This window comes from Chelonoidis abingdonii, chromosome 4, assembly GCF_003597395.2.
Source record: "Chelonoidis abingdonii isolate Lonesome George chromosome 4, CheloAbing_2.0, whole genome shotgun sequence".
Classification (NCBI taxonomy): Eukaryota; Metazoa; Chordata; order Testudines; family Testudinidae; genus Chelonoidis; species Chelonoidis abingdonii.
This window is the reverse complement of record NC_133772.1, coordinates 18,183,420-18,196,220: the sequence shown is the minus strand read 5'-3', so window position 1 is coordinate 18,196,220 and position 12,801 is coordinate 18,183,420. Positions and strand designations below refer to the sequence as shown.

At 48.6% G+C, this 12,801-nt stretch overlaps 1 protein-coding gene across 1 annotated transcript in view; it reads left to right on the top strand.

Annotated features, from left to right (window-relative positions):
* The first annotated feature begins 209 nt into the window (after nt 1-209).
* The window catches only part of LOC116818152 (adenylate cyclase type 10-like), a 32,232-nt gene continuing 19,640 nt past the window's right edge, over nt 210-12,801 (top strand). Inside the window, exons 1-12 of the mRNA XM_032768856.2 lie at nt 210-918; nt 1,934-2,038; nt 3,927-3,965; nt 4,192-4,335; nt 6,819-7,024; nt 7,734-7,824; nt 8,319-8,407; nt 9,327-9,518; nt 10,207-10,328; nt 11,351-11,427; nt 11,518-11,707; nt 12,182-12,237. Coding sequence (XP_032624747.1) covers nt 210-918; nt 1,934-2,038; nt 3,927-3,965; nt 4,192-4,335; nt 6,819-7,024; nt 7,734-7,824; nt 8,319-8,407; nt 9,327-9,518; nt 10,207-10,328; nt 11,351-11,427; nt 11,518-11,707; nt 12,182-12,237 — 2,020 coding nt within the window. The remainder of the gene's footprint in view (nt 919-1,933; nt 2,039-3,926; nt 3,966-4,191; nt 4,336-6,818; nt 7,025-7,733; nt 7,825-8,318; nt 8,408-9,326; nt 9,519-10,206; nt 10,329-11,350; nt 11,428-11,517; nt 11,708-12,181; nt 12,238-12,801) is intronic.

Genomic DNA, 12,801 nt, shown 5'->3' with positions numbered 1-12,801 from the left:
GAACAAGCCATAACCGTTAAACGGCTACTTGCAGCTAACAGGTCATGGGCTGCAGAAACTCTGGCTGAAGTTGGGGTGTGGCCCTGAAGTGGGGAGTTCTGATTGGCCCTGAGAGGTGGTGGCAGCTTCCCAGTGGGGAATTCTGATTGGCTGACGAAGGGTGACACATCAGAACTTTTGAGTGTTTTGAAGCTGCTTCTGGCACCAAGATGGCAGCTTATGTGAAGGAAGCCTTGGTGGGCAACACCCAGGATGGATCCCTTCATAGAGGAGTTGGGGATATGGGGACATTGGCAGGGTCCTCTCACAGAGGGAAGATGGAAGAGTCAGCTGGGACCCCTCAGTGGGGGGTTGGGGACATGGGCCCAGCAGGGGAGCCCTCTCAGTGGGGGAAGATGGGTATGTCAAGTGGGCCTTTTCAGATGGTGAAGGTCATGGCAGCATCTGATGAATCCCTTCAGACAACAGGGTCATCACGTAGTCCCCCTCAGAGAGGAGCAGGGGATGTGGAGGGCAAAAACTGGTCTCTGCAGGAGTGGAGGGAAATGGCTGTGCTGAGCAGATTCCCTCTGTGGGGTGAAGGGGACAGGGGAAGCTACAGCTGGTTCCCTCAAGGTGGGAAAATGACACATGAATCCCTGCAGAGAGTACAGGAGGAGTCAGTGGCTCGGACCACACAGCTGGTAGAGGTGGCATCAGTTTCCTATGGGCCTCTTCAGGAGGTGGGGAGGATGGGGGTGCTGAAGGAGACCTCTCAGGAGATGGGTAAGAAGGAGGTGAAGGGAAGCTTCCCTCCCAGGCAGGTGCAAGTGGTTGCCCTTCTCCCAGACCTGCTGGTGTATAACAATCACTCCCTCCTGCGTATGCTGCCTTCCATGGAGACCTTCAATGGAGTCTTGCTCTGCGTGGAGATTACAGGTGAGGAGCAGAACTGCCTGTGGCAAATCTCTGTCTGTGCTCCCTTTGTGGATGGGGCAACCATTTGAGCTTATCAGTTGGTCAGCAGCTGCCTTAAAGGGTTTTCTGCACTTATTTATCTAGGTTCTTCTATCAGTGCTATATGAGTGTCCTTGAGTAGAACCCCTTTTGTTGACTATCCCCTCTGCCAGCTGCGTGAGTTCCCAGCCTTGAAGGCTCCACGCCTTTTCGCTTTTCTTTAGACAAAGTGGACATTTCTGGCAGAAAGTGGAGTCTGGGCTTTTTTTTTTTAATTTTCTTTTTTCCCCAATTGAACCAGTCTATTTACCTGTCCCCTGCCCTGATCCCTGCTGCATCCTGAGGCAGCTTTGCTCCACTAAGCAGATGGGAAGGTTTCAATTTGTCCAACATCATGATTAGAAATGAGTCTGATAACTTCAGTCTGGGACAGTGGTTCTCAAAGTTTTGTACAGGTGACCCCTTTCGCATAGCAAGCCTCTGAGTGAGACCTCCCTCTTATAAATTAAAAACACTTTTTTATATATTTAACCCTATTGTAAATGCTGTGGCCCAAGCAGGATTTGGGGTTTAGGCTGACAGCTTGAGACCCACCCCCTCCATGTAATAACCATGCGACCCCCTGAGGGGTCCTGATCCCTGGTTTGAGAACCCCTGGTCTAGGACTTGGTGGATGTTAATCCTTCCACTGGGCATGCTCATAAAGTTCAACACGAAGAACAGAGCTCTTCAAAGAATCCCATGACTTGGAATAGCAGGTGCATGCGTGTCTCTAGAAAGCACTATCAGTCACTTATTTCATAAGTACCAAACTCACCACAAACCCTATATTATTCTTATAATTTGTAATGGAAAGTATATTTGATTGCAACAGCTGAGACCCTGCCACTATTCAACTTATATCCCTTCCCTAGTTAAGTGTCTGCTTTCCTTTGGGACAATATTGAAAGCTCCCTCAGGAAAACAGTTTGCCCTTCCGTCTTTGCTTGTGTCACAGGATTAACTGCTCTCCTTGAAAAGCTATACACAAACAATGACCTGAACTGTGGCACGGAACAGCTAACCCAGATGCTCAACGATTACATAGAAGGGATAATGGAGCGTAAGTACTTCACCTCCCCACCTATAGGGTGAGCTGGTATCTGTTCAGGGCTATATGAACCTCAGAATCGGAGATTGGCTTGGTTCTGCCAAAATGCTTTTCTTTCTGAGACATTTGGTCCTTTATTTTCTTGGTGGTCTTCCAGGAGTATCCCCTAACTCTTCACTGCCCCCTCCAGGTATCATAAAGCAATCGTCATCCTGATCAAATGTAACTGGATAGACACCCCTTACTATTTGTCCCTTTTGTGGCACAGAAGAAAGTTTCTGCCTTGAAAGGGTTGGAGGAGGCTTTCAAAGGGACAGTTAAGATGCCCACCTCTCAGAGTCAATAGGAGTTGGGTGCCACTCTCCGCTTAATGCTTTTGAAGGGGCATTAGTTTTATTGTGTCTCACCACCTGGCTGTTCCTCTGTCATAGGGAGGTTTCAGATCTTTTCTTTTGAGGGGGAGTCTGTGTATTAAAAACAAAGCACAAACAGAAAAGACTAACTTACCAATTCTGGAGTACCAGGCCGCACTGGGTCAAGGTGGGCTATTACCTAGGTCTTTATGTAGACTCCTTCTCCCTTCTTTAACCTATATGACAATTTGCATAGCTGGTGTCATCCAATCTCTAACAAATGTCAACTTGTCAAATTTTACAAATTCCAGAGTGCCCCAAATTTCCAACTGTAAAGAAGCATAACAACTTTGACCTACTTTAACATGGGTTCAAAACAAGTCTTCAACCAATCATTATTAAATTTTATACCCTGTCACGTACGCCTGTTCATTGTTTCCCCCGCTTTTTGTGATATTTTTATCTAATAAGCAAGTATGCGATTTAAAACAACCTTACACAGCGATAACAAAAGGTCATGGTCTTAAACATGTTTCTGCTTAACAAGCAGTTTAACTCTTGTTTGCTTATAAATCTTTATCATCTCTTTTATCTTGACTTTTTGCTAACTTTTATGTGGGAGTTCTTTGCATAGCCTTCATATACCCACAATATTAACCTTATGTTGGTGTTACTAGTGTCTTAGGGGAAACCAGCTCTGAAATAAGATGATCGTACCATTGCTGTACAGAGGGTGGAAGTGGTGTGTTTAACTCCATAAGCCAGGAAACTTTGGTGGGCCAGCAGATGTTCACTCTTGGTCAAGCAGCATTGCTCTGCTATTGCTGCAGAGGAATGTATTAAAGAAGATGCAACCCCTACACTAAGGAATTTGTAAATAATGTGCCCTGCTGGCTTGTTTCTGAAAATGTGTTTTAAAAATAGCTTTATATTATTATAGCTAAATCCCTGCTTTGTTTTCTTAGTGGTTGTGGTATTGGCGAGTGAGTCAAATTTGGGTTCTTGCTCGCTGGCATGTTAGTGGCTCCAGTGGTGACATGCTCAAATTGACGAACACTCATCCATAAAAGAATTAATTCATTGATTGAAAGTGGAAAATCCTGGAGTCCTGACCACTTGTGACGGTTAGCTCTCCTGGCAAGAGGATGAATTTGTGGGCTGTTAGTCCTAAGGTGCTGGCCAAATTCCAATTAGAATAATTATTTTCTTGTCTTCCTCTTAGATGCACACCCTGCCCCAACCTCCATGTTCATACAACACCAAGCACAATGAGGTTCCCAAGCCTGAGCAGGGTTTCTCAGCACTACCAAAATACAAATATTAAATAATTTCCCTCCACTGGATCTCTTGAGTGCTGTTTCCCCTTTCCATCCCCCAACGTTATGCAGTCTTTCTGTGCATTATAAAACAGTTATGCCCTATCTCAGCAATGCCAATGTGGTTCTTGTGTAGATCTATAGTTTGTAAAGCTCTTTGGGATGAAAGCAGCTATATAATGAAGATGGCATTATATTCTGTCTCATTTATTCATTTTCCGTGTTCCTCAGATGTGCTTTGTTTCGGAGGCGATATCTTGAACTTCACAGGTACTTATTACATTGTTCTATGCCTTTGAAATGCATCAGTAGCTATCACAGTATTTTTGGCCTGATTCTCCACCCACTGGAGTTTAAAAAAAAAAAAAGCAAAGCTCCCATTGACTTCAGTGGTACAGGATCAGGTCCTTCATGGATCTCACCAGCTGGAAATCACCTACATGGAAAGAGCTATCTTTGTTTCATGCCCCCCTCCATTCTGTTCTCTCTCCTGCAGGGGATGCGTTGCTGGTGCTCTGGAAGGTAGAACGAAGCCAGCTCAGTGACATCATTACCCTAGCAGCAAAATGCAGCTTGGAGATGCAGGAGCAGTTCGGGTTTAGCTACACGGAAGTGGGCCTACAGCTCCAACTGAAGATCGGTACAGACGCCTAACGGAAGAAATACATGACAGGAACCTCAGCCCCAAAGAAACATACTGGCAACTAACCTGTTCTTTGAGTGCTTGCTCATGTCCATTCCGTATTAGGTGTGTGTGCTTGACACATGCACCGGTGCTGGAAGTTTTTCTGTTAGCGGAATCCGTAGGAGACTGATTCTGGTGCCCTCTGGAGTGGCACCTGCATGGTGCAGTATAAGGGGCACCACTGGCTCCCCTCATCCTCAGTTCCTTCTTGCCGCCAGTGACGGTGCTGGAACGTCTGCTGCTTCGGCTAGCTTTCGCTTAGTTCAGTGTGTCTCATGAACGTTTCTTTTTAAAATAGTTGTATATAGCTTAGTATTTACCCTTAGTGTTAGTTCTAGTTAGGTGATCCCGGATGGGTCTCAGAGAAGCCCTCTTAGGCCCTAGGACCCTGGGCACTGACAGCAGGATTCAAGATGCGGCTCGCCAGTAACCTGGTGCAGACTCTGTGGAGGCATGCACCCCCCGGCATGAGCATCGAGACTAACTCATTATGTCACCGATGCCTCAGCACCGGTCCTGCGACCAATCGGCGGAACAGGGTCCCCAAGCCATGAATCTCCTCGACTGGGGAGATACTACCGACAACCGGCCCACTCTGACTCCTGGTCCTGCTCTAGATCCCGGTACAGGTCAAGCAGTGTGAGGCATAGATCGCTGGTTTACCAATGCAGATACACCGAATGCTGAAGATCCCCAGGGTCTTGCAGGAGGAACTCATCCCAACTGGACAGGTCAACGTCAAGGCACAGTGGCCAGCACCACAGGGAGGAGGGCCACTGGGCCAGCTGGTCGTGGTCACTCCACAGTGACCAGAAGACTTGGCAATAACTCCCTCTCCGATGCCTTCCTCCTGTCACGGTCAGGGAGCCTGATGTACGTGTTCCCTCTGATTGCTCTCATCAGCAGGGTCCCAACAAAGACCAAGAGAGACAAGGCACAGGTTATTATGATGGCCAGCACTGGTTCAGCACGCTCATGAACCTGGCAGTGGCCCCTCCCTGCCCAACTGACCAGACCTCCTGTCACAGGACCACAGTCAGCTCCTGCACCCCAACTGGCTGAACCAGGAGAAGCAGACCTGCTCGGATGAGGTCCAACAGGTCCTCCTGGGAAGCAGGAAGCCCTCAACCCTACTGACTTACCTGGCCAAGCAGATGAAGTTTTCCCACTAGGCATCCGAGCGTGGCATCTCTCTCTCATGCTCTTCCATACAGTCTATCTTAGACTACCTGCTTCAACTGAGGAACCAGGGCCAGGGACACTCTTCCATTACAATGCATCTCACGGCCATCTCCACTTTTCACCCACAGATTCAGAGCCAGACGGTGTTTTTTCGTGACATGACAGTCAGATTCTTGAGGCCTTGAGTGATTCTTCTGGCAGGTACGGACTCCCGTCCCACAGTGGGATCTTTACTTGGTCCTCTCCAGGGTCATGGGCCCACACTTTGAGCTGCTGGGCTCCTACTCCCTTTCCCACCTGTCCTGGAAAGTTGCTTTCCTGGTGGTGGTGACGCTGGTGAAGCAAGTCTCTGAGATTAAAGCCTTGACCTCAGAACCATCGTACATGGTATTCTGCAAAGACAAGGTCCAGCGGAGGCCTCACCCTGCCTTTCTGCCAAAGGTAGTGTCTGTCTTCCACATGAACCAGGACATGTTCCTCCTGGTGAGGAGAGGCAGCTGCATGCCCTGGACATCCGAAGGGCCCTGACTTTTTATCTAGAGCGTATCAACCCTTTCTGTAAATTGACTCAGCTCTTCATCACCACAGTGGATAGGATGAAGGGCCTTCCAATGTCCTCACAGAGGATTTCCAACTGGATCACCTCTTGCATACAGACCTGTTACGATCTGGTGGGGGTGCTGCCGCTGTCAATTGTCAGATTCCAATCGACTAGAGCTTAGGTATCCTCGGCGCCTTCCAGGCGCAAATCCCTACCCAGGACATCTGTAGAGCCGTGACGTGGTCCTCTGTCCACACATTCATGGTGCATTATTCCATCACTCAACAGGCCAGAGATGATGCTGGGTTCAGCAGAGCTGTGTTGCAATCTACACGTCCGTGAACAATTACCCACCTCCAGGGGTACTGCTTGGGAGTCACCTAGTATGGAATGGACATGAGCAAGCACTCGAAGAAGAAAAGACAGTTACCTTTTCCGTAAACGATGTTCTTCGAGATGTGTTGTTCATGTCCATTCCATAACCTGCCCTCCTTCCCCTCTGTCGGAGTTTCCAAAAGGAAGGAAATGAGGGTGGGGGAGCTGGCGGTGCCCTTATACCATGCCATGCGGGCGCCACTCTAAAGGGCACCAGAGCATGCTAAGGGAAAAACTTCTGGCACCAGTGCATGTGGTGAGCACATACATCTAATATGGAATGGACATAAGCAACACACCTCAAAGAACACCAGTTACAGAAACTTTCTTTTCCTTTCAGGGCTGTCTGCAGGCCACATATCTCAGCTCATTGTCGGTGATGAGATACGTCAGCATTTGCTGGTGACTGGCCAGCAAGTGGACGATGTGAGGCTGGCACAAAGTCTGGCACAAGCTCGTGAAGTGATTCTATCACCGAACTGCTGGGAGCTCTGTGACCGGGACGTGTTAGAAACAAAAATGCTTAAAGGCCAAAAAGCCATGAAGGTAGGAGCCCGATAGTGCTTTTTCAATTATTATGCAGTGGAGTCTGTAATATGGAGTCCATTGATGTCAAAAGAGGAGGGTCTCATTGAGTTCAGCGAGCTTTGGATCAGTCCATTAACCAAGATATATCAGGCTGGCTTGTGTTCATATGGTTCCCTTTTCTTTGTTAGCTAGTTGGACATTTTCTTGAGCTCAGTCAGCAAGGGCCTGTGCTTTTACAGCCAAAGATTGTGAGTTCTATTCCCCCATGCTATGCTGAGCATGTGTTAAATTGCTGCAAGATACTTTCCCTCTGAGGGAAATTTGAGGGCAGCAAACATAACACTCCCAAGAAGCAACTGTTTTACTTTTATGGCTAGCAGTTCTTCCCAATTTCTGATGATCACCAGGTAGGATCAGTAGACAATGTGATTCTAGGGCCATTTGGCCTGATTTTCAGAAGAGCTGAGCACCCACAAATCCTAGGGAAGTCAATGGGAGGGACCCTTTATAAATCCAGAACTTTTAACTTTTGGCACAAATGGGTTGAATGTAGCCAAGAAGGTGCCAATAGTGGGAATGATGAAGTTAGTTTGGGGAGCAATTTAGGCGTGATGACCATAGTGAAGGATGAGATCTAGGGTTGCTGGAATGCTCCGGTTGATGTAATTTTTACTGAGCAGACTTTGGGGAAATGACACACCGTCTATAATTTTTTCTTTGTACTCAGCTGCGATACCTAAAGATCTTCCATCCACCTGATTTTGATGAACACTTTGTAAAGTGCATAGACCATCTACAGCATTATCCAAACGATGAAGGTGAGATCCTCGCATTCAGCGTCCGAGACAAGAAGAATGCAGGATCCCTGGAATAGGGAGAGACCTCCTTCCCCTTGCCTCTCGATAATTTAAACCAGCATTTCTCAAATGGAGGTCTGCAGACGGTACTCCAGGGGGTCCGCAGGCCAAGCTGATCAACTCCTCCCCCTCCCTCACTCAACTTTTCCCCTCCCTCTCAGCGCCTCCTGCACGCCAGGGGAACAGCTGTTCAGCGGCGTGCAGGAGGCACTGGGAAGGAGGGGAAGGAACAGGGACAGGATATGCTCAGGGGAGGGGGTGGGAAGAGGTGGGGAAGAGGAGGGTAGGGGTGGAGTGGAGGAGGGGCCTTGGGGGAAGGGGTAGAGTGGGGGTGAGGCCTGGGGCTGAGCAGAGGGCTTGGGGGATCTGTGAAAAAAAATTAAATCAAAATGGGGGTCCTCAGGTTACTAAAGTTTGAGAACTGCTGAGTTAAACCATATAAATTCCTTTCCTAGTCCTGCTGAGAGAGGCTGTGGCCCTGGCTTCCAGTCATGAGCTCGAGCTGGCCTTGCGGAGGTTTGTCTTGGGAAACGTTCTGAAGAAGGTAAGATGCTGCTGTTTCTGTTCTGATACCTGCTGTTCCTCCACAGCAGGGGCAGGCAAACTTTTTGGCCTGAGGGCTTCGTAAATTGTATGGAGGGCCAGTTAGGGGAGGGGTTTGTGGACCGGCCCCCACCTCCTATCTGCCCCTGCCCCAGGACTCCTGCCCCATCCAACTCCCCTGTTCCCTGACAGCCCCTCTGGGACCCCTGCCACATCCACACACCTGCGTTCCTTGTTCTCTGCCACCTCCGGACCCCTGCTGCCCCATCCAACCCCTCCTCTCATTTCTGATGGGTCCCCAGGGATCCCTACCTCTTCAACCACCCCTTCTCCCTATCCCCTGATTGGCCCTGAACCCTGGCCCCTGACTGCCCCCTCCAACCCTCCCTCCTTCCTGACTGCCCCCTCGAGACCCCTGCCCCCATTCAACCCCCTGTTTACCTCCCACCCACCATCCACACCCCTGCCCCCGACCACTACCATGAACTCCCCTGCTCTCTATCCAATCCCCCCTGCTCCCTGCCCCCTTGCCATGCTGCCTAGAGCACCGGTGGCTGGCAGTGCTACAGCCACACCCGGCTGGAGCCAGGCCATGCCGCCACCACCACCACGCAGCACAGAGACCAGGTCAGGCTGGGCTCTGCAGCTGCGCTGCCCCAGGAGCTCACAGCCCTGCCACCCAGAGCACTGCGCTGGCGACGGAGCAAGTTAGCTGAGGCTGTGGGGGTGGGGGGACAGAAGGGGAGGGGCCAGAGGCTAGCTTCCCTGGCCAGGAGCTCGGGGGCTGGGTAGGCTGGTCCCACGGGCCGTAGTTTGCCCTCTTCTGCTCCACAGTGAATCCCCACCCAAGGGAACGAAGAGAGTAAATCCCAGGCGCACGAAGGAGCTGAGTCTTTTCCCCCATGTTCCTTATCTTCCAGATAGATGACAATCAGCCGCTGGCGTTTGTATCTGAACTTCGACTGGTAACCGTGGTCTCTGTCAAGCTGCAATTTCACGAGAGCACAAAAGCAACAGAGCTATGCAAACTGGTCCAGGAGGCCACTGTGAGCGTCTCTGGTATCATGGAGGGCTGGAGAGGCAAAATTATCCAAATCTCCACATTTGGCAAAGTGAGTAAAGCAGGGCTTAGCTGCTCTGTGAGATGCACCCCAGCAGGCGTAAGGATCACTATGGGAATTAGGGAGAGGCATGCCCACTAGAGTGGCATGGGTGGGGCCCATTCAGCTGCCAGCCAGGCACAGAAAATCTCAAACAGTGGCATCTGTCCAATAGTAAGAACCAACTGATGTGTTTGAGCAAGTGGGATACCTGGTGCTTTTGGCCTGAGCAGCACTTTTACCAATGTGGTTGTCTAGTTGTATTACAGCAGCACATAAAAGTGCCAGCTAAGATATGGGGCCCATTTGTGCTGGGTGCTGGCCATATTCATAGTAAGAAATAGACCCTGCCCCAAAGAGCTTATTGTCCTGAAAGACAACTGAGGGGAGAAAAGAAACATCATCACCCTGCTTTTCTACAGGGAGTCTGCGGCACAGCTGGGAATCAAACCCAGGTCTGTTAAGGGCCAGCTGTAATCACAGGACCATCCTTCTTCTCAGCCCTCTTTGTTCCCAAACTCTTTGTAATCGTATGCAAAATGCATCATGCCTGTAGCTTTTCAGAATTCAAGCATTTAAGGAAGTCTTGGATGTTTGAAGGCACAACTGGGTTGAGCCCCTCTGGCATATCCTTAATGGAATACTTGGGTTACTTCTTAATCTACTTTTAACCTCTCTCCTTTTCTGTCCTCCAACACAGGGCTGTACATTTCTGTGTGCCTTTGGGCTGCCTGGTGATAAGAGGGAGGAGGAGAGCATCCATGCCTTAGATAGTGCAATTAGCATCTCTAATTTCTGCTCTAAGAATCTCATGAAAATTGAGTAAGTGCAGTGATGCTCTGCCTGGGTCATCAGGAGGCTCCCAACCTGGAGTCTTTAGCACTACAGCACTGACTTTTTTTACCAAGTGAGCTAAGGGAGTAACGCTGTTAGCTGACAGCAGTAGTTGGCTGTTATCTTCTAGTGGACCGGCCACTAAAAAGGAACATGTCACTCACCCTGTCAGTTGTGTTCTTCTTTTGTTCTTTGGTCCAATGCACTGTTGGAATTGAGTTGCCAAAGCTTGCAGGGGTCTGGGAGAAACATTCATTCATTTTAACCTCCCATCGTGGATCACACTGACTGCTACTTGAGAAAATGGGACTCGGTCATGACTTAATTCCAGTGCTGGTCACGAGTGGGAGTTGTACAGCGACACAGGTTGTCATGGGTATTGACAACCAGAAATAACAAGAAAAATTTCTGAAAGTAAATGTATTAGAAACACGGGAACTGCCAGGTTGGATCAGACCAGGGATCCATCTAGTCCAATATTCTGTCTCTGACTGTGACCAGCACCAGCTGCTTCAGAAGAAGGTGCAGGAGTCCTGCAATTATGGGGTTATCTGCTCAAAGGGAAAGCTTCTTCCTGGCCCCATTAATTAGAGATTGGCTTGCACCTCGATGCAGGAGGGTTTATATCTCTTCCAAAACTCTTTTATTTTTTTATTTTTTTTATCATCATTTACCACTGTAATTCTGGATATTCAGTGGGTGTTTGATGAGCTGATTACTACTTGGGATAATATTTCTCCAGTGCTGTTCCATTCCCAATCACTAGCCCACCAGTGGTGTGAAAACCACCATTGCTCAGAGATCAGCGCAGAACAAAAGTGCTTCATGACGTTGCTGGGACTGAGTGTTAATTGGCCAGTGGAGGAGCCTGTCATTTATCACAGGCCCAGTAGTGGCAAGCCTTGTAGTGAGTCTAGAGCACTGCGAAAGCAAAGAGGATGAGAAAGATACAGCTATGGAGAGTGTTAGCAGGGGATGGCTGATTCCATGTTGCTCTTACTGTATTTTAGGCTTGTTTCCATTGGGATTACAAGTGGGTTAGCGTTCTGCAGAGTTGCTGGCATGCGTTCTAGGCAAGAATATACAGGTAGGATAGGACTTCACTGTGGTGTGTGTGTGTGTGTGAGAATTCGTTAGATTGCTCACTGCCTTTCCCCGTACTCTATTCCTGACACAGTCACTGGCTCAAAGGTTAAGATGGCTTCCAGGATGCTGACACTTTATCCAGGGATGATATCATGTGATGAAGAGACTTACTCAAAATCTGGGTTTCCCAGCTGTTTTTTTAAGAAGCTTCCAGAGAAGGAGACGAGAGATGCTGTGAGCTCTGGGGTAACCTATGAATATCTCGGCAGAAAGAGAAATCCGTAAGTCACTCCTATGTGCTCCTTCTAGCACAAGCACGAGAGAAGGGAAAATCTAAGTCTGTTAACTCAAAGGCTGAATATTCTTACCCTGGGGTCAGCAATCCCAGAGATCTTGCAAACAGGCGTAGATGGTTGGGACCACCCTGCCCTTCTCATCTTGCTAAATAGAAGCTGGGTCCTGACTTATTCCCAGCTAGATGGAAGGAGTTCTGATAAGGAAAAAGTTGAGAACCACTGTCTTTATCCAATGACTGCCTGAAATGTCCTCCAATCACCTACATTTCCACTGGGATTAAGAATGGGCTATACGCAGCAAAAGAATGAGCCCATCTAACTCTTTCATTTTGCGTCTGGGAAGCCAGACGGGTTCATGGATCTTCTGAAATTCTTTCCTCTGTTTCTCTTTATTTCTTACCTAGTATATGATAGTCCAGATAGGTGATCACTGACTCTCGTCTTCCTTTCTCCTTTTAGAATGTTTGCAAAGTCAGGCTTTACCAGGAAGAAGGATGGGAATCGACCTTTGCTGGGTAGGTGGATCTATCCTCTTGGCACAGTTTTAATAATGTGCAGAACATCCCTGAAAGGCAGGAAGGGATGCAATGGTGGGAGGAAGGACATAGGGATAAATAGGAAGGGGAGTTGCCATCTAACAACATCAGGGTAAATAACAGCCATATGTTTTTGTTTAAAGCAAAAGATCAGCTCTGATCTTTCCCCTCTCCTGTTCCCATGTGTCCACAGTTCCAATGCTTGTCTTTGCAAGCATGCTAAAGGGTTGTAGGCCAGCAGCCCAACTGGTTGCAAGGTACCTGTGATTGAGACAGAGGTGCAATCTATAAAATGAGAGAGGACAATTCACAAGCTAGCTCGTCTGCTTGATGGCACCACAGTGCAATGCCATATGTAGGATTAGAACTCAGGCCCAGAGCACTTCCTCCAGGTCTTTGAGCTGGACACACTCCAGAGCAGTTTTATTTACGCCTACGGCATGTCGGTGATGGTGTTTTTTTTTTTCTTGTTGCTTTGAGCAACCCCCTAAGACCAACGTATGAAGTAGAATTCTAGAGACAGCCACTTCCAGCTTTGCATGG